The sequence below is a fragment of the Castanea sativa genome, chromosome 6 (assembly GCF_040712315.1).
Source record: "Castanea sativa cultivar Marrone di Chiusa Pesio chromosome 6, ASM4071231v1".
Classification (NCBI taxonomy): domain Eukaryota; kingdom Viridiplantae; phylum Streptophyta; class Magnoliopsida; order Fagales; family Fagaceae; genus Castanea; species Castanea sativa.
Window position 1 is genome coordinate 49,604,414 of NC_134018.1, and position 24,162 is coordinate 49,628,575.

At 34.3% G+C, this 24,162-nt stretch overlaps 2 protein-coding genes across 3 annotated transcripts; both read left to right on the forward strand.

Annotated features, from left to right (window-relative positions):
• The first annotated feature begins 4,295 nt into the window (after window positions 1–4,295).
• LOC142637936 (protein RETARDED ROOT GROWTH-LIKE) lies at window positions 4,296–10,817 on the forward strand. The gene is made up of 7 exons (XM_075811913.1): window positions 4,296–4,738; window positions 5,123–5,231; window positions 5,370–5,529; window positions 8,933–9,081; window positions 9,207–9,358; window positions 10,204–10,318; window positions 10,419–10,817. The coding sequence occupies exons 1-7, from the start codon at window positions 4,347–4,349 to the stop codon at window positions 10,554–10,556; spliced, it is 1,215 nt and encodes a 404-aa protein (XP_075668028.1). The 5' UTR covers window positions 4,296–4,346; the 3' UTR covers window positions 10,557–10,817.
• Window positions 10,818–14,153: 3,336 nt separating this feature from the next.
• LOC142641209 (protein NRT1/ PTR FAMILY 2.7-like) lies at window positions 14,154–24,162 on the forward strand. 2 transcript variants are annotated; one of them, XM_075815612.1, is made up of 5 exons: window positions 14,154–14,289; window positions 14,396–14,613; window positions 16,437–16,975; window positions 18,027–19,069; window positions 24,143–24,162. In XM_075815612.1, the coding sequence occupies exons 1-4, from the start codon at window positions 14,187–14,189 to the stop codon at window positions 18,862–18,864; spliced, it is 1,698 nt and encodes a 565-aa protein (XP_075671727.1). In that variant the 5' UTR covers window positions 14,154–14,186; the 3' UTR covers window positions 18,865–19,069; window positions 24,143–24,162. The 2 variants fall into 2 exon arrangements, with proteins under 2 accessions (XP_075671727.1, XP_075671728.1); XM_075815613.1 differs by lacking the exon at window positions 14,154–14,289 and having other exon boundaries at window positions 14,540–14,613; window positions 16,430–16,975.

Consider the following 24,162-nt stretch of genomic DNA (forward strand, 5'->3'; position numbering starts at 1 on the left):
AAAAACATGCAAAATTGTGCAAACCCATCCCCGAGCTACAGTAACCGTGTATATTAACACGGTTACTGTAGCTCGTTTATCCCTTTTTTTTTTATTTATTAATTTCCATTGGCTCCTTTTTTTCTCTCTCCTATCCGTGCTCAACAACCCTATTAACTGCTCATCTTTGTTTTCCTCAGATGCACACAAACACACCCATAAACAAACACACAGAAATCATCATAGCGATACACTTCTCAAAAAAAAAAAAAGCAGAGATACACACACAGATAGTAGATCGGAGCTCGGATCGGAGCTCGTGGCTGTGGATCAGACCTTGTGGATCGGAGCTCCGAGCTGGTGGATCGTGGATTGGAACTCGAAGCTCGGATCGGAGTTGGTGGATCGGAGCGGATTGGAGCTCGTGGATCGGACGGATTGGAGCGGATCCGAGCTCAAAGCTGGTGAATCATGGATCGGAGCTCGGATCCGAGCAGATCGGAGCTCGGATTCGAGTGGATCGAAGTGTTAATCAAGAGAGAGAGAAAGAGATTCTGAAACGGGTAGAGAGAGAGAGAGAGATGATCTGAAACGGGTAGAGAGAGATAGTTGATCTGAAACGGGATGTTAGAGAGAGAGAGATGATCTGAAACGAGTAGAGAGAGAGAGAAAAAAAAAAGTCTGAAATGAGAAAGGAGAGAAAGAGAGAGCGAGAGAGAAAAGAATGAGAAATGAGAAAGAAGAGAGAGAAAAAAATCAGAAATGAGAAAGAATCAGAAATGAGAAAGAAGAGAGAGAGAAAAAAAATCAGAAAAGAGAGGAGAGAGAGAGAGCGCGCGTTTTGTTGGTTAGGAAAAATAATAAAAAATTATGAGAGTATTGATTATTTAATTAAAAGATGTGTAAAATAGAGGAACTGATGTGAAGATTTTGTAAAAGTGATAGTGTAAAATAGAAAAGGTAGATTTTTTGTGTAAAATAGAGGAAATTTTTAAAAGAGCTGATGTGGTTGCTTTTACGTTTTTTACCATAGATCTTTTTTAAAAAGATTTGGTCCCTTAACTGGACACTCTCCATTTCAAATAGAAATGGAGAGGATCCAAACCCAGGTTTTGGTGGGTGTGTGGTGCTAAGCCCCAATGCATCTTATATATTATTGCATTCATTTTTTTTTTTTTTGAATTAATGACTTGATAGAAATGTCATCTACTCTCTTCTTCATTAAATATGGAGAAGTCCCACCATCATGGGGGCAGGTAGATTGAACTTTTATACACGAATTTGTACAATTTTTTTTAACAAATAAAAAACTACATGTGTTTAAATTAAATTGCCATCCTATTTGAGCCTTTCCTTGTGCTTCAGAGCACATAGAGAGGTTTAAATGTAAGAGTCAGCAATGGATAATATCATTTTTTTTTTTTAGACTGGTATATCTTGAAAATAGAGACTACGAAAATAATCTCTCAAATTCATCATAATTCCATCTTTATGGAGACATTATTAGTTCAAGCAGGTTCTGCTCTTATTCAATGAAAACATCAGCCAAAAGTCATGTTTTCCGCCTCATGTCTAATGGAATCAAAGAGTGCAGTAGACAAATAACGCTCCCCACAGCTGGGGAAAATCACGACGACGAGTTTCCCAGCATTTTCCGGCCTCTTTCCCACCTTTATTGCAGCAGCTACCGCAGCACCAGATGAAATCCCCACCGGCAAACCTTCCTTCAGGGCAAGCAGCTTAGCAGTTTCAATAGCTTCCTCACTAGATATTTGAATATGTAGTTATGTACAATGTTAAATCCTGTCTTAACTCATAACATATACTCCTATAAGAAACCAAAATAAAAACAAGGATTTCTTCTATACACTTTGTTCCGGTAACTCTAACTAAATTAAATCTCTTCAACAATTTACAAGGTGAACGGGGTCTTTGACGTTGTCACGTTCCCCACAACCACATTTGGTGTTACAATAAAATGTGTTGCGATTAATTATGGTATTTCCTAATCATTTATTTATATAATTTTAGAAAAAATCATCAATTAAACTATGATTAAGACTTCTCAAAATCGGATATATGGTCCAAATTGATCTAGTTACTAGTACATGTCAATGAAGTATTCAACATATACCCACTAAATGCATAATACATATTTATACAATCCAAATCTATATGACAATGAACATTACAGTTGGTGTAAGAATAATCGGAAAAGATTAATATGTTACTAATTTAATTTATTTCCATTAAATTATGGCTCCATTAATTACTTGTTAAAAGGAGGAGCCATACCTTTATGAAGCTGAAATACAATTGTATATGAGAAACTCTAAAAACGTTCTTTTTGTTATGCAACATTTTTGTTTTTTCTTACCTTCAATGAAGGTTATCATCCTTGGAGAAAGAAATTGTTGCTTTTAATTGAAAAAGGTTGATGAGGACTTGGTGCAATAAAATTTGTTAGTGGAGTGAATTTAATAAACTCACAAACGAAGCCTTAGATTGGTTAGGACTTAAGAGATTTATCAACTTCAATTCTCTCTCTCACTCCATGGCACATAGTTTCCGAAAAAAATAGTAACTTACTTTATATATCAAGAAAATACAAGAGCTTTTTGAAGCTTAATTTGATGTCACTGAACATTATGGTTGCTACTTGGCTCTACTATAGGATGAAAGAATTTCTTAGATGGTGTCCAATGTATTTAGATTATATCATTCTTCTTCTCCTTAAAAAAAATAAAAAATCAACCTAATTTGTTGCCACTGATCAATTTTATTTTGTACTATACCGATATTCTCTTTTTTATTATTACTGAGTTAATAGGCTATCACATTTAGTTGGATTCAATGCTACATTGTTTCAGCAAATAATTAAATTTATCTCTTCATAATAATTAAAATTTATCTCTCCATAATTCATATATATACACAATCATACATATATTATGTTATGTTTGTTTCAGCAAATAATTAAAAATTATCGTTCCATAATAATTAAAATTTATTTCTCCATAATTCATATATATACACAATTATATATATTATTGTTATGTTCGTTGAGCCATATTAAGGTATTATATCGGTCAATATTAAAATTTTATTTGATAATAAAATTTAAATAATCTATTTAATAATTAATGGCAAATATTTAAAAATTCTAGGATTCAATTAGATTTTAATAGGTGTTTGGTTCGCCATGATTTTACATTACACTATAATATCACGTTATTGTACCTATAATTAATATATATATATATATATATTATCACGTTATTGTAATCTTACATTAATGTAATTTTAATACAAGAATATAACATTACTTTATAAAGGTGATGTGATATATTTTTTAGACTACGGTAATATTAGAAAAAATAAAATAAACAAAAAATCTTAGGGTATGTTTGGTAACTGTTTTTTCCCCTTATTTTTTATTTTCAAAAATAATTTTTTATTTTCAAAAATAATTTTTTATTTTTGAAACTAAAAAACTTGTTTGGCAACCCAAAATGGACAGAAAATAGAAATTATCCTTAAAACTCAATTTGTGTAAGAAACTGAAAACATGCAAAAGACTGTTTTCAGTTTCTAATTTTCAAAAGTCAATGAAAATATGCATTTAATTTAATGAATCTGTCTCATTTAATGAGTTAGTATTAAAGTTCAAAACCTAGTAACAACATATTTTAGTATTTTCCATTTTTTCTTCAAAAAAACTATTTTTTTAATTTCAACTAACCAAACATAAATTTGATTTAAAAAATATAAGAAAATTGTTTTTTCTTTATATTCCCCAAAACAAGTTTTTGAAAATAGAAAACAAAAACTGTAACCAAACATAATCTTAATGTCACATTATCGTAACATATATCATATCAAAAGCACATCACATATAACTAAACGCCCCTTAGTGTGTTTTGTCTAGTTAAATAATTAGAATTTATTCTCCCCATATATAATTGAGAGGTGCTACACTCACAATATTTTCACAACAAATCATAGGTGGTTAGTTATTGTTAGTTCAAATTTGGACCTAACACTAAGATTACTTTTTTGCCTTAACAATAACCACCAGTAACAACTTGACACTTAAAATTTTTTGTAAAAATATCGTGGACATATCATTTCTCTGTATAATTACCCATAGTATATACACCGTTATTGTGATCTCAATTAAGACACAAGATTTTGAAACAAAACTTGCCCCATTTGAAGGCAAAAAGTCGACAACCAAAAAACCCCTTAAAAAAAAAAAAAAAAAAAAATCTAGCTACAAAAAACAAAACAAATCAGTTGATAAACCCTTACAAATATATTAGACTCTTCCAAAACCCCAACAACCAAAGAAAACACACACAAAAAAAATGTGGCGCACCATTGACGCACAGCTAAGAGCTGCGCGTCTCTTCCCTTCTCTCCTCTCATCTTCCTCACAATCACAACCTCTTCACTTCTCACTCAAACCCATCCGTACATTCCTCACCTCTAGCCCAAAACCTCGCCACACTCTCTGCTTTGCCCCCAAAACCGTAACTCTCCGTACCATTTTCGCCACCACCACCGCCACCGACTCGATTTATTGCTCTGCAAGTCTGACTGTGGTACGGTGCGTTTCGTCGTTCTCTCCTGCGGGTTCATTGGACTGGAACGAGCCCGTTTCGTGCTCCGAGGTCGGCGAGGGCAACGGCGACAATGACAACCTTGACGAAGACAATAAACCTTGTATTCCTGTTCGCGCTTATTTCTTCTCTACTAGGTTTGCATCTTGACCCATTTTTAGGAACGTTTCTGAAAGTGTTCAATTTCGTACTTGAAATGAAACCATCGATTGTGTTATGATTAGGCTGTAAATTTTTTAAAAATGGTTCAATTTGCACGTTGAAACTTAAAAAAAAAAAATTGAGTGATTTCAGAAATTGACATAATTGATAAGTTTACAAATGAAATTGAACACTTGCACATAGTTCAAGAACCAAAATATTTAATTGGGTCTTTATTTATTTATTTATTTTTTTGGGGTTTAATGGAAGGAGCAGTGCCTAAAGCATAGGAAGTGGAAAACAAAGAGTGCTTGCATGATAGTAGTTTACTTATCTTTATCTGAATTTTCTGGTTGTTAATAAATTTATTTATGGTATAGTGTGGACTTGAGAAGCTTAGTGGAACAGAATAGGCAAAATTTTATCCCGCCAACGTCTCGTATGACTAATTATGTTGTTCTTAAGTTTGGCAATCTTTCTGAGATCAATGTAAGTTCTTTTTAATTTTTTATTGATTTTTTGTGCTGTTAATGTGTTCATCTTTTGCATCTTAACCATATACATAGTATTTTCTTGTGTAATGCAATTAACTTGGACTGTATTGCTGAGGAGGGTTCTCTGCTTCAGGGTTTGGGTGTGTCCTTAAGCGGAAGTAACTGCTGTTACATGGTAGTTTTTCAGTATGGCTCCATCGTCTTGTTTAATGTCCGTGAACACGAGGTTGATGGGTATCTGAAAATTGTACAAAAACATGCTTCAGGATTACTACCTGAAATGAGAAAGGACGGTAAGATCTTATATCCAGAATATCTTCAATCGAATATAAAGGTTTTTGGATTGGTAGCCTTACCCTCCACCTTGTTTTATGGGGGAGAAGATGTCATTTGAGCTAGAACTTATTGGCTCTTTGATTGAATATGAAGTTATTAGGTTATCTCTTGTAAATATATTTGAATCATTACAAGGAAACCTTTGTGGAGAATTTCCTGCATTGTAGTTATCATTTCATTGTCAAGCCAGAATGCAAAAGAAGTATTAATGATCAAAGCTAAAACTTCTGACTCTGAGTGTCCTCCCACCATACAAACTTCTGGTATTTACCCTTCTTTGTTTCAAAAACTCATCTTATTATTTTTTCCTGTTAAGTTTTGGAATAATGTGCACTTATAGTTTTCCTGGAAAATCCATTTTGGACATAACCAAGGTTTCGTTAGAAAAGGACATGAATGAAGCATAGGATGCAAATGGGCCCTCTCAAGATTTTGAGTGGCTGATTTGCATATTATATAGATATATTGGAACCTAAAAAAGTTTCTGTTAATGACAAATTTGCCTAGTTGTGTTCTTATACTTTTGGGGGGCAATCTGTTATGCTTCTTTTATACTCCTCATTTATAAGTCAATGATCTCCCTACTTATTCAAAAAAAAAAGGTCAACGATATCCCTTTGAAATAGCATGATTATTATCAGTGAGTTTATATAATAGGTAACTTTTTTCTTTGGTCGATTTCTATCATATGCTTGTATGATGTATCAGGACTGACATGTAGATAAGCTTACTCATTAGAAACAATTAAGCGATGGCCCTGATGGAAAAGTTTTTGTTTTTTATTTTTATAAGTAATAGTGCTTATTGCAAATGAAAAGAAGAGTAAATGAACCCAAGTACACAGGCAGTGTACTAAGGATACATAAAAAAAAATCAATCAAAATGACATAGATCTAGAAATTCATTTAAAGAAGACAAGGAATGGCCATTTAAGGCAGCCAGCCAATCAAACATAGTATGAAGAAGATGCATTTTTAGCGCCAGAGACAAATGCTTTGCCCCATCAAAATTACAAAGGTTCCTCCCCCTCCAAATAGTCTGCATCGCACAATGAGGCAATGCTTCTCATACTTTAAACCTAAAACTTCTACAAAAGCACCCCTTCCAGCATTCCAACAACTCCACTACCCTCGTTGGCATGACCCATTACACTCCAAAAGGACAGAATACCGGGTCCTGATGGGCAAGTTCACTTATCTTTAAGTTTAAATCAAAGCCTAGTAAACCATTTCATTAATTTTTTTAGGTAGCTCAAATTGTTGATATTTATGGTTTGAGAATTATCCTTTAAAATCTTCTCCTGTTGCTACCACCTTTCTTTGCTTGAGCGTTGTTATATTTTGTGGGGTTCTTCAGCTGAGGGCTTCAAATACGCTTTGGTGGCTTGGGAAAATGTTTGCTTACCTCGTGAGTTGTGTGGTTTGGGAATCTGAAGTTTGGTGTCGTTTAATCAGGCACTATTAGGAAAATGGCTTTGGAGGTATGGCCATGAAACTACTCATCTATGGCGGAGGGTCCTAGCCATGGAATATGGGGAGGGGAAAGGGGGGTGGAGCACTAGAGTTTGCAGAAGGGCTCATGGTTGTGGTTTATGGCGAAGTATTAGTGAAGGGTGGGAAGTTTTTCAAGGAATTTGTCTTTTGTGGTGGGGGATGGTTCTCATATTCTTTTTTGGCATGATAAGTGGACTGGGGATAATTCCCTCAAATCTCTTTATCCTTAGCTATTTGTGTGTTCAGCCAATAAGGAAATTTGTATTTCTGAAGTGTTAAGTCCTCCCGTTGGTGATAATGATAGAGTATGGAGCTTAAGATTTTATAGGGAATTTAATGATTGGGAGTTGGCGGCTTCCTATTCTCTTCTTCACTTCATTCAAACTCGAATTCCTAGGGGTGGAGGTAGTGACAGACTTTTTTGGTGTCTTAGTGGAAGTGGAAAGTTTGATGTTCAGTCTTTTTATCATAAGATTTGAAATGTAACTCTTTTTACTTTTCCTTGGAAGTGCATTTGGTAAGTAAAGGTTCCTAAAAGGGTGGCATTCTTTATGTGGACAGTAGCTCATGGTTAGATCTTTACTTAGGATAATCTTATGCTCCATGGCCGCACTTTAGTAAATCGGTGTTGTATGTGTTGCTGTAATGAGGAATTTGTGGATCACTTGCTGATTTCTTGTCTGGTTGCTCATTCTGTGTGGATGTATATGCTTCGGCTATTTGGAATTGTTTGGGTCATGCCAGGTTCCATTGCAAACTTATTGTTTTGTTGGTATCATTAGACTGGGAAACATAATTGATATTTGGAATCTGGTTCTGGGTTGTTTAATGTGGAATATTTGGACTAAACGGAATTGGTGTTCTTTTGAGGATACAGGGAAATCATTGGAACAGTTGTTAGATTTATGCAGATGAACCCTATTTGATTGGTCTCGGTGTTGGGGCCTCTCGGATTGTTCTACTATCACGGATTTTCTTTTGTCTCTTAGAATAGCTTAGTGTCTGTTCGCTTTTTTCCCTCTTTTTTCTACTTGTTTACTATCGTGAACCTTGTGTTTTTTTCATGCGTATCATTTTTCAATAAAACTTTTTCTTACCTATCAAAAAAAAAAAAAAAAAAATTAGAAATGCTGAAGATCTTATTATGTTTGGATTCTTTTTTAACTAGTAAGTTACATACACATCCTGTGGGTTTTGAGCCTAAGACCTTGCCCTCCATCTGTTCTTCGGAGAGGAGAAAGCGCCATTTGAGCTGGGAATCACGGGTGCGGCGTTTGGGCCGTTGCACCCGCGTCTGACGCGGGGACACGTAGGCGATGCCGCTGCCTGCGCGTCCGTGCCGTGTTGGGCATTAAAAAACTAATTTTTTCGGCACGATTCGCGTCGACGCGGCGCTGATTCGGGCCGACGCAGCGCCGATTCGGGCCGACGCGCGCGAAATCAGGCCAATTCGGCCCAAATCGGTACGTATCGGGCGCAAACCGATACCGGTGAAATCTGCCGATACTGGCCGAAATTCAAAAAAAAAAAAAAGTATTGCTCTTCAGCTAGGCTCTCTCCCATTCTCTGTATTCTAGTTATTATTTACTATTGCTCTTAAATTTGGTATATATTTATATAATGTGAAAAAAGTATGTTTAGCAATATATTAAAAATATAAATAAAAATATTTTTAATAATTTTTTAATCGCCACACCCAGCCACACCCGCACCCTACTTTTTCAAAAATTGCCGAGTCCCACACCCGCTCCCGCACCCGCACCTGCACCCGAATCCCGAAACACACCCGTGCTTCATAGCATTTGAGATAGAGCTCATTGACATATTTGGAGTTTTATCTGAATCTGAATTTGTTTTGATAATCTAGAGTATGAGGTAAGGGAGAAGGCATCGTTGAACACGTGGATGCAAGGTGGATTAGATTACATTATGTTGCAGTACCTGAGTACTGATGGGATCCGTACTATCGGTAGTGTTCTTGGCCAAAGTATTGCTCTTGATTACTATGTGCGCCAGGTATGTTCCATGACAATTCAGCTATATATTAAAAATAAAAATAAATAAATAAGGACTTCTACGACAATGTAGAAGTTTATATGTTGTGAAGGTAAGCATGTTCATAACTCTTTTTCTTCTCATAGGTTGATGGAATGGTTGCAGAATTTACTGATATAAATCGTGAGATGGAAACGACTGGAAAGTTCAAAATGAAGAGGAAAAAACTTTTTCAGTTAGTGGGAAAGGCAAATTCTAATCTTGCTGATGTGATTCTTAAGCTTGGGCTTTTTGAGAGGTAAGAGTTTTAAGTTTAATGGCTTGCATTAAACGAATTGTTTATGATTGTTCACCATCCTATATAAGATGACTTTCTCAATGCTTTTCCCCAAAAAGAAAATGGGAATTAAACCTTCAAGAATCGTCTTTATAGCATTCTCATGAAACTGGGAGCCCTGTATGAGTAACAGGAAAAAAGTTAATGAAATTGAAGATTAACCACTCTTCACTAGTTCTTTCTGTTTGCTTGTAGCAGCAAAGCATTAATCCCAGTGGTGTTGTTAGGTTTTGTTAGAGTTTCTTTATTCATTGTGTTTTTGTTATTTTCTAATAGAAATTTTATTGTGGATCATTCTTGTTTTCTTCCCCTTCCATGGTGTATTACGTAGTTTCTTGTCTTCTTTTTCAAGGTTGGGAAACATGTTTTATCCCAAATGCATCTGTAGTAGACCTAATTTGACAAAACTGTATCCATGTTAGTATGGGTTATTTTAGCCTTCTACAATTTATTTTACTATATTTCTTATTCAATTAAATTTTAATTTAAAATTTTTAATGCATTTCCATAATTTTCTTTTACCAATTGTTTCACCGCTCTGACTATTGAGCTAGTAAGAAATTTTAATTATTATTTGATCTTTATTCTGGATGTTGGTAGCACTTGGCTTAATTGAACAGCATGAGGATGATGATAATTTTTAAGTACTCAGTTAGTTTCTTTGATAATGATCCATCTCAACTTTTTGAACATACTTTTTTTTTGAACATACTTACTATCATATGTTCTTCCATCTCATTTAAGATTTATATTTTGTTTGCTAAGCATGCATGGTTTACTCAAGTAAACTTTACTGATTTTTACAGATCAGACATTGCCTGGAAGGATGCAAAATATGCTCAAATATGGGAATATCTCAGAGATGAATTTGAATTGACTCAGAGATTTGCAAGTCTTGATTTCAAGTTGAAGTTTGTGGAGGTGCAATTTCTCTTATCTGAACTTATTGTATATCATCTGAATGAATTTAATGTTTCAATTGATGTGCATGTTGTGGTGACATCTTGTTTTCTCTTTACAGCACAATATCCGCTTTCTTCAGGAAATTCTTCAGAATAGGAAATCAGATTTTCTGGAGTGGCTCATAATTGCACTGATAGGTGCCGAAATACTTTTATCTGTTTATGACATTGTCCACAGGTCAGCACTTAATCTTTAGGACTAATTTCTGTTGGAGCCTTGCAACATTCACCAAATGTTACGGCAAAAATTTGACACAAACAAGAGTGAAATATTTGGTGAAATTTTTTCGGTGGGTGTAGTTAAACGTTTCATTTTCGTTGATGCACAAAGCCAGAACCAATGCATTGTTCGGTTCATCGTTACTTTGCAATGCATCACACTATTTACTAGTCCATTTTGTAATTTGTATATAAATATTTGAACCGTATTGATAATTATAATACTATTCTTCTGAATCATATGTATGTAGTGTTGCCGTTAATTGTGATTTGGAAGAATTATTCCCTCGTAGTCTAGTTTTATACACAATTTTTAATCTTTCCTGCACAATGTCTCCATTTTTAACATGTACCATTTATGGGATTGCAAAGCATAAAAAGTTTAACAAGAAACTTGAAAACATAACAAATAAGGTACAGAACTAAGAGAGAAAAGCAATTGGCGTTTGTGGAACTTGGTTCTAAAAAAAGAAGGTATTAACGTGTAGTAGTGTGAAGTTTATTTATTTTGTGGGGGTTTTGCTATGAGCCTAGTAAAAGATATAGCGAAAATTTTATTGAGGACGAGATAATTATAGGGGACTTGCATTTTTATTTTTAGAAACTCGGATTTGCATTTAAATAAATGCAACTGTGGTAAGGGCATTTATGTCATTTAATTAGATGAAGTTCACGTGCAAAGCACCTGATTGTTATATTTAACAAAAAATGAGTGCTATTTGTAATTTCACAATTAGGGTGGTGATGGTAAAGTGCAAATATTCCACAATTTAGTGTGTACTTCTGCAATTAACTCAAAAAAAAAAAAAAAAAAAAAAAAAAAAAAGAAACAAAGACAGCACGTTATGCGTCCCATCACCAAATTCAACATACAACGTTCTACACCAACTTTTATTTTGTGTTTTGTGCTTGGTTGAGTTTATTTTCATTAACTTATTTTGTTTATTTTGTGAATTATGCAAAAAATAAAACTGTATTTAAAAATAAAAAAATGATGTTTTGAAAAACTATACACATGAAAATAGAGTCATCCAATGGGATGGGAGCTGATCACTTTTCAACAATATTTAGAGTGCCTTTAGCAATCGATTATAAGATAGTTTTTTGCTTAAATTATCTACTATTTTAGGTCCTATACTACTTTTTTTCTCAATTCAATTTGAAATAATCTAACTTTTAGTTTGTTATATATAAACTAGTTTTTAACTTTTTGTCTTTGTCTCATATTATGCAAATAAACTTCCGAAAATACGTAATTATCAACTCTTTTTTTCCCACATTAAATACTCAAAAATTAAAATGGGACCTCCACAAAAGCTACCTAATATATATTCCAGTATTGGCACCTTCAAATCCAATGGAACGTTGAACAATATTTTTTTTATGCCCACTGCATAATTGATGACTTAAGAATGATGCATGTGTGACAAAAACAGAAAAATCACCAGGGAAAGAGCACTCTTTTTTTTTTTGTTGCTAAAAAATAAGAGATGGAGTGTGCTTTCCGGTGACAATCTTTTTTTTTTTTTTTTTTTTAATTCGATAGAATTTCAACTTATATTGTATGTTCTAGTATAATTTTTCCTTATAATCAAACTAAACACCAATTGATTTTTGGCCTAAGTTGGATTCAAACTCTAGATATTTTATTTAGTGACAATAGACTCTATCAGTTAAGTCATTTGGAAATTATACTTTTTTGCTCATTTGCTTACACATTTTTTTTATCTAATCCATTCACCATTTATAATCTTTGTACAAACACACTAAAGTCTACACTTAATTCCAAAACATGGTTGCATGTTATTTTGTGATTAGATTTCATCGCTCATATTAAAACTGTAAAATAATTTTATTATATTTGACAAAATAAACGGTGATCTTGTATAGAAGATATATGAGTGCAGTATAAGTAATGTGTTGTACAAATATGTGTACAATACAAGAAATCGAGGCCTAAAGCCCATTAGACTAATATTCTCCCCATGCACAAATTCCTTGGAGGTCTAGAGGGAAAATGGTTCAATTGCGGAATTAGAAGTATATTGTAATTATATCTATAAAAAAAAATAAAAAATAAAAAAACTCTATTCAATAGCAACACTAATCAAAACTGAATTAAATATCTACTCAATATCTACTCGACACGTGTCTTAGCTGTAACGACTTCATTCTTGATTCTACAACTAATCAAAACTGAATTAAATATCTACTCGACACTTGCCTTAGGTATTTATAACAAACTTCACACTTTGGTTAATGATACGACTTCATTCTGCTGATATTAGTGTCTTTCGATGCATATTGGTTAGACAATAATGATACGGACGGTGACACCATTTTTAGGAAAATGGTATAAACACCAGCTATTTTACAAACTGCTAAGTTGAATGTTGTAAATGATTTTTAATAAGTAAAAATGTGATGACAATAGTAGGACTAGATAAAAAGTAAAATTTTGTCACATTAACAATTCATAAAAATGTTGTAAAATATTTTCTGATTGTTGCATTATTCCCATTTTTAACTTGATTGTTGGGTATAGTCTCTCGTGTTTGGGTTTGGCTTACCTATAATTTTTTTTTAATTGGAAGTCTCATTTTGTTTCAAATATACTATGACAAGTGGTAGTGGGTTTTAATTTTCAGATTTTATTTAGTTAGTAGGCGATGTGTCAATTTCTCATTAAAACAAAAGAAGATTCCAATTAAAAAAGTACTGGAGGTAAGCCAAACTCCTCGTGTTTTGCCTTTTTCCTTTGGTCTTATGCATCACTGCAACATCTCCAGTGAAAAGTGAAATTATTGTAAGTTGACACTTAAATATGTGAAATTGGATACATTATTAGATTATCTATACTTTTATTTGAGCAATACTACTAATATAGAAAAAAATTTACAATATTTTTCATAATAGTTGAGTTATTAAGTTTTTACTAGTTTTTATTTTTAAAAGAATTTCAACCTATGACGTCTGCTCCTGATGATAGCTCTTTATCACCAGACCAAGACTTTACTAGTTTTTATTTAAATTCACCATTAATATCACTTTCTTACTTGCCACTAATAATTTGTAATATTAATAAAGTGTGAATTTTTGTTTTGTTTTTGGTGTCGGTAGGCTTTCTCATTTTATTAACATTGAATGGACGTGTGCAAATAAAAAATTATTAAGTCCATCCGAATAATTGTTGAAGTATTCCTCTCAACTAATGAAACCATGTGGCATATGTAAATGTGTGCATCAGCTTATTAATTAGCACAAAAAATAAAACATAAAAGTCATCGAGTGATGCCCCATTTGTATAACTAGATTAGATATAAACCACAACATGTCAACAACAGTCCTAAAACTAATAATTTCTTCTGGGAATAATAGCTGTATGTGACTGTGACTGTGTATGTGACTGTAACTAGTGGGAGGTTTTGATTGAAGTGATTGCCATAAATGTCTGTGCCCCAACAATAAGAATTTCTATTCAATATCCGTAGACGTAATAGTCAATGTGTGTGTGACACAGAGACAAGACCTTCTTATATAATGCAGACACCGACGAAGTCTTCTGCACAACATCTTTTGCTCAAATCTAATTTAGAGAGAAAGAAAGAATGGAATCACAACACTTTGAAGAAGGTGCACAAGCACAACAACAGGCATCTAATAATGATGACTCCAAACGAGGAGGCTGGGTCACTTTCCCCTTCATTATAGGTCTCTCTTTCTTTCTCTTTTACTATTCTTTCTGGTTTGGTTTGTGCTCTAATTTAAGCCTTCTTTTTAAGTGGGTCTAATATATGCATTTGTCTTAATTGAGCAGGAAGTGTTTTGAGTCTTTCTCTTGTAGCTGTTGGGTGGGCATCGAATTTGTTAGTGTATCTAATAACAGAGTATAACATTAAAAGCATAACAGCTGCAAAAATACTCAACATTGCCCTCGGTTGCAACTTTCTCTTTCCTATTGTTGCTGCCATCATCTCCGACTCTTTCTCTGGCTCTTTCCCTGTCGTTTCCATCTTCGCCTTTGTTTCCTTGCTGGTAACTAGTGTCTCTTTTTAAAAAAAAGAATTACTAAGTTCTCAATTTACTAAGTTAGGAATTTTTATTAGAATCTCATTTCATCACCATGTGTGTGTATTTTTTAAAAGAGTTGGTATTGAGTTCTCAACTTACTAAGTTAAGAGTAATGCTAGAAATATAAACCTTTAGTTACAAATTTTTTTACAAATTGCTTATCTAGTGAGTGGTTATTGGTAAATAAAAAAATGATATTAGTGGTGGACCTAGATAAAAACCAATATATAAGAAATTAGCTACAATAAAAATTTGTAAAAATGTTGTAAAATAGTTTATGATTATAGCATTACTTTTAAGTTAATGCACTTTATTTTTGTGGTAAATGTATTTATAAATCTATTTGACAAGTATATATAATAATTAGTTTGACCTTGTAGGCTTGTATGTATTGATAAAATCGTGGTATACTTGGTATTATCTATTACCATCACATGACGTGAGGTTAATGAGTTCACATCAAATACTCATTTTATCTTGGAACAAAGAAAAAAAATCAAAGCACTTTGCACTTTTTTTAATTGATCTCAATTAAAAGTGATTTTGTGCAATTTCTCTTTATTTCATTTGAAATAGAAAAGAGGAAACAAATAAAATTATTACTTATATAGATACATACACACACACAGATTTTTTTTTTGTTCCCGTTTTTTATTAAGCTGAAGTCATATTTTCAGTTACTTTTTCAATTCACATGAAATTTTTTACTATTTCTACCAATTTTATTTTTGGTCTTCCACCATAAATACACGTTAGTTTCAAGTTAATCCAAGCAATTAATAAATTCTTGACATGACTTAATATCATAAAATTGTTGTACTAAATATAAAATTTTCAAATGAAATTATGGAAATGGTTGCCCTCAATGTATCTATGCGCTTCTCAGTATTATAACTTTTAAACTAAGTTTGTCATAACACACACATCATATACAAATATAACAAAAGTTGGCTCTTAGATATTATGGTTAAGCCTAATGTCTATTATGTGACTACCATTTTATTAAATCTTAAAATTTAAAAATTTTCAATTCCATAGACATTTTAAGGCATTTCTATTTGCATCCTCAATGAACTACTATTAACTAAAAGTAATAAAAATTCAAATAAGTTAGGATTAAAATATATTAATAAAAAAACCTTCCATGTGAAATTATAAAAACTCTAGCAAACTAAATAGGAATTGTAAACTATATAATAATGGTTTATTTAATAATTACTATCTTTTTTTTTTCTACAAGTTATTACTTATGGTCACAAAAAATATCCATAACAAAATTCCATATTTCAACGGAGTTTATTTACGTTCTATTTTAACTTATTTTATAATTGATTATAATCTATAGTTTTTCTATTAAATTTGGACTTATATAATTTGTATACATCATGTGAGATGTAACTTAAAATGATTATTTTTCTTTTATTTTTAATATCTATTTTATTATTTAAATTGTATAATATTTTTTAAATATTTTTTCGTTTACCTATGATTCTTGATTAATCCATGAATTGCATGGACATTTATATACTTTTTGATTTTAGACGCCCAATTAGAGGAATAGACTATAGCTTTAGTCATAATTTGACGGATTTGTGAATGATATCAAGAGCAATATTCGCTGAAATTTTTTCAATTTTGTGTAATCTAAAATACAATTTAGAATATTTTCTTAAATAATTTTATATTGGTCAACAAAATAGAATGTCACAAACTGTCTGTTTTAGATGAAATTAATCTCCCTTTTTTTTTTTTTTTTTTTTCATTCTATTTCATTCTTGAGAATTCAGGGTATGATCATGTTCACCCTCACGGCTGTAATACATTCCTTGAGGCCACCTCAATGTGTAATTGGCTCATACACATGTGAAACCCCATCAAATTTTCAATATGCAGTCATCTACATGACCTTATTGCTGACTGCACTAGGAGTTGGAGGAACACGCTTCACAATTGCAACTATGGGAGCTGAACAATTTGACAAGGCCAATGATCAAGAAATTTTCTTTAATTGGTATTTTTTAACCTTTTACATTGCTAATGTAATTAGCTTCAGTGCCATTGTTTATATCCAAGACAATGTGAGTTGGGGGTTAGGATTTGGAATATGTGTCATTGCAAATGTCATTGGCTTAGCCGTATTTATAATGGGAAAGCGATTCTATTGCCAAGTTAAGCCAAAAGGAAGCCCTTTTACGAGCATAGCCCGTGTCATGGTTGCAGCTATTCGGAAAAGGAAAATACCGAGAACTATAGCAAGCCTTGACTATTATTTTGGAACCACCGAGGCATTAAAAATGGAAGATGATGCATCAATGAAAAGTTTAAGGTATGAGTCACTTCAACTATATGTCTATTTACGGCCATTATGTTAGCTACATATCATCATTTAATAATTTTATTTATATTATAACGGTGAAAAAAGAGAGAAAAAACTAATGAAAAATTTGTTATGCATAATAGATCAATATACTTATCTAGTAATTATTCAATTACTTGATCAAGTAGAATAACTCAGATATTAAAAATGACACTATCTCTAACATCATATGCCTTTGATTACCTATAACCTTTTAAGGGTGGTAATGCTTGACGTTAATAATGATCACGACATAAATACAACACAATTATTTGTTGGTTGGTGTTTAATGTAAATAAGTTTATGTTAAAAAGGTTACCACCGCATGCCCTTGGTGCGATGATCACTCCACATGTATAAGTGATTGTAGGGTGTGGGGACAAGAGCCGGGGTTCAAGTCTCCACGAGGGAGCTTCACACATACATACACTTAGATTAGGTTAGAGTAGAATTCTATCTTGTATAAATTAAAAAAAAAAAAAAAAAAAAGCTCATATTTTGTGTTGATATGCTTAACCTATAATCAACTTGAAATGACTTGTTTCTCAAAAAAAAAAAAAAAAAAAAGAACTGGAAATGACTTGATTCATTATTTGTGTTAATACAAATTGACTTAATTATTTTAAACACAAACCTATTTAACCAATATAATAAACACTTTTCCCCTATATAAATTAGACTTCAAATATATAATTAAACTAGTTCTATGATTATATAACTAAATTCTTCAATGAATCCGTAACACTTTTACCCAAAACAATGAACAAAACCTTTCATTTCATTTGAATTTTCTTAGATTGTGTCGGTTCAAATTTCGCACCCACCATATCATGGTTGGGTCTACCCAATAGTTCTTGTTTCCCAAGTTATTTATACTGATGTGGAGTGTTTTAGTTTTCCTTGTTTGACTATTGTTTAAGAGAAGAATCATGAATTATGCCATAAGCTGAAATTTTATTGTATTTATCAAAATAAAAACGATTATTGTTTGCAAAACTAAAATGTCACCACTTCCATGTAGATTCTTGAATCGTGCAGCTTTGATAACTGAAGATGACAAAAAATTAGATGGCTATCACGCAAGATCATGGAGATTGTGTACCATGGAAGAAGTGGAAGCCCTCAAAACCCTGATAAAACTTATCCCATTATGGTCTACTGGCATTTTTTTAAGTACTTCAATAGGTATTCCTAATAGCCTTATAATCCTCCAAGTCTTAACCCTGAATCGACATATTGGGCCACATTTCAAATTCCCAGCTGGGTCATTCGGACTCTTCAACTTATTAGCTACAGCCATCTCAATCTTCATTGTTGATCGTTTCTTCACTCCCATATGGCGAAATCTAACCCATCGACCTTTGACACCAATCCAACGTATTGGAATTGGACATGTAATCAATATCCTTGGTTTGGTAGGATATGGCTTAATTGAAGTTCGAAGACTCCATGAGGTTCGAACCCACAGCCTCGCTAACCAACCTAGTTTGGTTGTGCCCATGTCAGCATTTTGGCTTGTGGTGCCACTAGCCATTGTGGGTATTGGAGAGGGGTTCCATTTCCCAGGATCAGTTGCATTATATTATCAAGAATTTCCAATGTCACTAAAAAGTATGTCCACTGCTATGGTCTCATTATTAATCGCAATTGGATTTTTTCTAAGCTCAGTTATAATTGATTTGATAAAGCGAACCACTATATGGTTGCCTGATGATATTAATGTTGGAAGAGTGGACAATGTGTATTGGATGTTGACAGTGATAGGAGTGGTGAATTTTGGCTACTATATAATTTGTGCCAAGTTATTCAAATACCAAAATATTGAGGAACATGATGGAGATTCAAGGTCTGCTCCCTAAAATTGGGATAAATTGAGTGTTTTTATAAGTTGGTTCACTTACTCTTTGTGTGAAGGAAGGAAATTTGTGCCATTTTAGAGTTCAACAAATAGTTGTTTGAGATGAAGTTGGTTTACTTACTCTGTGTGTGAAGCAAGTTGGTTTACTTACTCTACGCGTCTAGACCCTTTTTGTGATGAAGTTAAATAATACCTTAAAAGCATTGGTAAAGGCCATTAATATTAATATTAATATTCATTTTTAATTTCATTTTTTTAATTTAATTGTTACAACAAGTGAGGGGGGAGGAGGGGGAGGGGAAGGTTTGATTCTCTTTACTAAAGAAACCAAACAAATGCCCCTAAGTTCCAAGATCACCTACACTTTGTAAAAACCATTTACACACCTAGTGTTTGCATACCCTAAATAAGATATGTATAAACAAATTCCTATACATGACTAGGCTATATGCTCTATGAGTTTTGTGGGTGAGTGATATATGGCACAAGGGCCTTAGGCTTCACTACGAGAGACCCCGACATTGAAGAATAATCTGATTATGAGAAAGGTATGAATACCTCCCTCACCATTCTTATGCAACTACGAACTAAAAGACTCATTTGAAAAATCCTTTATCACTTCCAATTTACCATGTTAAGTTTTGGAGTGCTCATCGCCGTCCTTCTATCACTACAAAAAAAAAAACGAGTTATTGCGGCAAGTTTTTTGTGGCGGTTGCGTAAACTGCCGCTATATGTCGCATATTGCAGTGCTTTTTCGGGCCGCCCCTGTACATGAGATATAATGCGGCATTCCATTGGACCGCTGCAATAGATCTAGTCTTTTACAACGTACTACAATGGTTGTATATAAAATTGCCGCAATATATGTGTTTTAGCGGCGTTAGACTTAGATATAGTGGCGCTTCAAAAACCTATTGCAATAAATATAACCTTTTGCGGCATACAATAGCAGCGGTATATAAAACTGCCTCAATATATAAGTTTTAGCAGCATGTCAATGACCGCCACAATAGATACCTATTTTGTGGTATGTTTTCTTAGTTATAGCGGCGGGTTGGACCGCCGTAATAGACCTTTAAATTGCCTGCACCTAGTTAGAATTTTCCCTCTGTTTTTTTGTCCCTTCATATTTGGGTTTTCATTTTTAGCAGCATGAAAACATTTGTAATTTGATAATTCAACTATTTGATTGTAGTGAAATACTTCGTCCTTGTTAATACTACTACATATGCACCTTTGAAGACATTTACCTTACATAAAATTGGGAAGACTTGGAGGAATCATAAGTGTAGGCTGAACAGTTAGCATTATATACTGCATTCAAGCAACAAAGCACGAGTGAAGAACAACCGACCCAAGGGATGCATAATTAAACAAGACTTCAAATATATAATTAAACTAGTTTTATGATTATATAAGTGAATTCTTCAATGAATCCGTAACACTTTTACCCAAAACAATGAATAAAACCTTTCATTTCATTTGAATTTTCTTAGATTGTGTCGGTCCAAATTTTGCACCCACCATATCATGGTTGGGTCTACCCAATAGTTCTTGTTTCCCAAGTTATTTATACTGATGTGGAGTGTTTTAGTTTTCCTTGTTTGACTATTGTTTAAGAGAACAATCATGAATTATGCCATAAGTTGAAATTTTATTGTATTTATCAAAATAAAAAAGATTATTGTTTGTAAAATTAAAATGTCACCACTTCCATGCGGATTCTTGAATCGTGTAGCTTTGATAGCTGAAGATGACAAACAATTCGATGGCTATTACGCAAGATCACGGAGATTGTGTACCATGGAAGAAGTGGAAGCCCCCAAAACCCTGACAAAACTTATCCCATTATGGTTTACTTGCATTTTTTTTAAGTACTTCAATAGGTATTCCTAATAGCCTCATAACCCTCCAAGCCTTAACCTTGAATCAGCACATTGGGCCACATTTCAAATTCCTAGCGGGGTCATTCCTATTCTTCAACTTATTAGCTACAGCCATCTCAATCTTCATTGTTGATCGTTTCTTCACTCCCATGTGGCGAAATCTAACCCATCGACCTTTGACACCAATCCAACGTATTGGAATTAGACGTGTAATCAATATCCTTGGTTTGGTGGGATATGCCATGATTGAAATTCGAAGACTCCATGTGATTCGAACCCATAGCCACACTAACCAACCTAGTTTCGTTGTGCCCATGTCAGCATTTTGGCTTGTGGTGCCACTGGCCATTGTGGGTATTGGAGAGGGGTTCCATTTCCCAGGAACAATTGCATTATATTATCAAGAATTTCCAATGTCACTAAAAAGTATGTCCACTGCTATGGTCTCATTATTAATCGCAGTTGGGTTTTTTCTAAGCTCAGCTATAATTGATTTGGTAAAACGAACCACTATGTGGTTACCTAATGATATTAATGTTGGAAGAGTGGACAATGTGTATTGGATGTTGACAGTGATAGGAGTGGTGAATTTTGGCTACTATATAATTTGTGCCAAGCTATTCAGATACCAAAATATTGAGGAACATGATGGAGATTCAAGGTCTGCTCCCTAAAATTGGGAAGATAAATTGAGTGTTTTCATAAGTTGGTTTACTTACTCTATGCGTGAAGGAAGGATATTTGTGTCATTTTAGAGTTTAATAGATAGTTGTTTAAGATGAAGTTGGTTTACTTACTCTATGTGTGAAGTAAGGTGGTTTACTTGCTCTACTGTTTAGAGTCTTTGGACCCTTTTTGTGATGAAGTTAAATAATACCATAAAAGCTTTGGTAAAGGCCATTAATTTTATTGTAACAACAAGTGAGGGAGGGGGAGGGTTGGCTCCCTTTATAAAAGAAACCAAACAAACACCCCTAAGTTCCAAGACCACCTACACTTGGTAAAAGTCATCTACACACCTAGTGTTTGCATACCCTAAATAAGATATGCATAAACAAATTCCTATACATGATTGGGCTATATGCTCTATGAGTTTTATGGGTGAATGATATATGGCCCAAGGTCCTTAGGCTTCACTACGAGAGACCCGACATTGAAGAATAATCTGATTATGAGAATGGTATAAATACCTCTCTCACCATTCTTATGCAACTAAGAACTAAAAGAGTCGACTGAAAAATCCTTAATCACTTCCAATTTACTATGTCAAGTTTTGGAGTGATCATCGTCATCCTTCTATGATTATTACTTTTTGATGATGCTGAAAATTGTCAGTAAGCCATACGGTTCTCACGTGCTCTAGATAAGACCTGCACAACATGAAAAGAAGAAGACCCTAAGAGGGTACCGGTGTGGTACTGGCCAAAGACCCTTTGAAGGTTAAGTTAGAGAACTCTTTTCACAATTTTAGAGTGCTAGAGCTGGGATCAATCATGCGTACCTTGGTTGGTGAGGGTTTTGAGGTTTTTATAGTAGCATAGGATTGACATTCATTTCTTGGTTTAGAAGATCTTTCCTTGTGGGAGGGATCTTCTTTAATTCGTGTATCTTGCGGAATCCTTTCCTTGTAGGAGTCCTTTTGATTAGGGTTTATCGTGGGACACAAGATATTTCCTTATATAATCATACATGGAGCCCAAGCGAGAGGCATGCTGGTCCTGTCAAGAGTTTCTTTTAACCTCGTCATCTTCTTCCCGTCAACTTCTCGTTCCATCTATGCCTTCTGGTCATCTCGTCCATGCATTGATGATCTTAAGGCGCACCTGTCAGCCCTGAGACAGAACCGTCAGTTTTATGGTGTCGTTTACAGATACACCAGCAAAGTTGTCAAATACAACAAGCCCACCAGCTTCACTTAGACTTCAAGAATTACCCTTATCAGCTGCCCCTTATTCCATAACCCCATCAGCTCTAGCTGACGGGTTGTGGAGTTTGATCTTCAGTTCTTTTATCATATATATACATTTTTTTTCAAGGAAAGGGGCATTTATTGATTGATTCCTCGAGCAGCCATTATTAACTGTTAGAACATGTGGCTCAAGCTAGTTGGCCTCGTTTCTGGATGAGGGTGTTGCTTCGTCTTCCATGCACTTTTCATCCTATTAATACCTCACCTCTTCCCCTCATTCTTCTTATTTCAACCTTGCTGATTTGAGAGAGAGAGCTCGTCATCTTGCTTTCGTCAATCTACTGATCTCATTGCTTTTGCTGCCGTTGTCTTGCTGAGGCCGTCATTCTTGAAGGAACCATCTACTAACTTCGTAAGTTCCCCCCCCCTTCTCCTTTTATTTTGTTTTTGTAGTTTGATCGTTACTTCTTTAGAGAGGTCGTCACCTTAGGTTCTTAGAATACCTCTGTCGCTTGTAGGTGTAGATGTCTAGAGAAGCGATGAGTGAGCAGTTGTCAGTCCGTGAGGGAGCAGGCTACGATGAAATTTTCCAGTCAGGTCATGAGCCCGAGGAGGGCTTCTCCGATTGTTAAAGAGGGAGCCGTCAGCCTGTTCTCGTGACGAAGAAGAAAGCTATGATGGAGAAGTAGGTGAGGGAGATGAGGGAGAGGATGAGGTTGACGAGGGAAGAGAGGATGAAGAATATGGTGGAGAAGATGACGGGGATGAGGTTAAGGGTGACGAGAGAGTTACTGAGGGAGGTAGTTCGGGAAGCCTAGGGGATGGTCATACCCGTCCTTTCATCCTTCCCAAGATTTGGACCGTCAACGATTTCAAGCCGTCGATGACGACCAAGAGCTTTAATGACCTTAGGGGTCATTTCCAAATTCCTAAGAATATCCCAATTCCTCTCCGCAAGAAGTTTGAGAAGTGTTACTCGGGGAGGACTGCAGACGTCGGCATGTATGATGCCATGTTTGCTGCTGTGCTGAGGTTGCCACTAACATCATTACATTGTCAATTGGCCAATTTTTTGGGCATATCCATTAGCCACATTGCTCCCAATGCTTGGAGAATATTTATCGGAGTCTAAATCCTATGGGGTCATCATAGTGGTGGGAACCGTTAGCTTACTTTGAACGAGTTCTTTTAGTGCTATCAACCCCAACATATCACCTTGTCTCAAGAAATATTCCATTTTGCAACAAGGAAGAAAATACTTAGGCTGGTGTCAAACTTGCCCGATTCCAATAGGAAGTGGAAGGGTAGATACTTTTTTGTTTAAGGGACGAATTGGGTATGTCATCTAGAGGAGTGGGTCACAATGCCTCATGGTTTTGACAACACTTGGGGCATTTTTAAGGAATCATTTAGCGCTGTCTACTTCTTTACTTTTCCTGCTTATTTGTCAACTTTTTAACATTGTCTACTTTTCTTTTCAGCGAGCATCTGTCCGCGTATA

Excerpts from the sequence above, each read along its gene's own strand:
- LOC142637936 (XM_075811913.1), top strand. The coding sequence starts at position 4,347 with ATGTGGCGCACCATTGACGCACAGCTAAGAGCTGCGCGTCTCTTCCCT. Across the intron at positions 4,739-5,122 it reads GCTTATTTCTTCTCTACTAG|TGTGGACTTGAGAAGCTTAG; the intron begins GTTTGCATCTTG and ends TTTATGGTATAG. Across the intron at positions 9,359-10,203 it reads AAGCTTGGGCTTTTTGAGAG|ATCAGACATTGCCTGGAAGG; the intron begins GTAAGAGTTTTA and ends TGATTTTTACAG.
- LOC142641209 (XM_075815612.1), top strand. The coding sequence starts at position 14,187 with ATGGAATCACAACACTTTGAAGAAGGTGCACAAGCACAACAACAGGCA. Across the intron at positions 14,614-16,436 it reads TCGCCTTTGTTTCCTTGCTG|GGTATGATCATGTTCACCCT; the intron begins GTAACTAGTGTC and ends TTGAGAATTCAG. Across the intron at positions 16,976-18,026 it reads GCATCAATGAAAAGTTTAAG|ATTCTTGAATCGTGCAGCTT; the intron begins GTATGAGTCACT and ends ACTTCCATGTAG.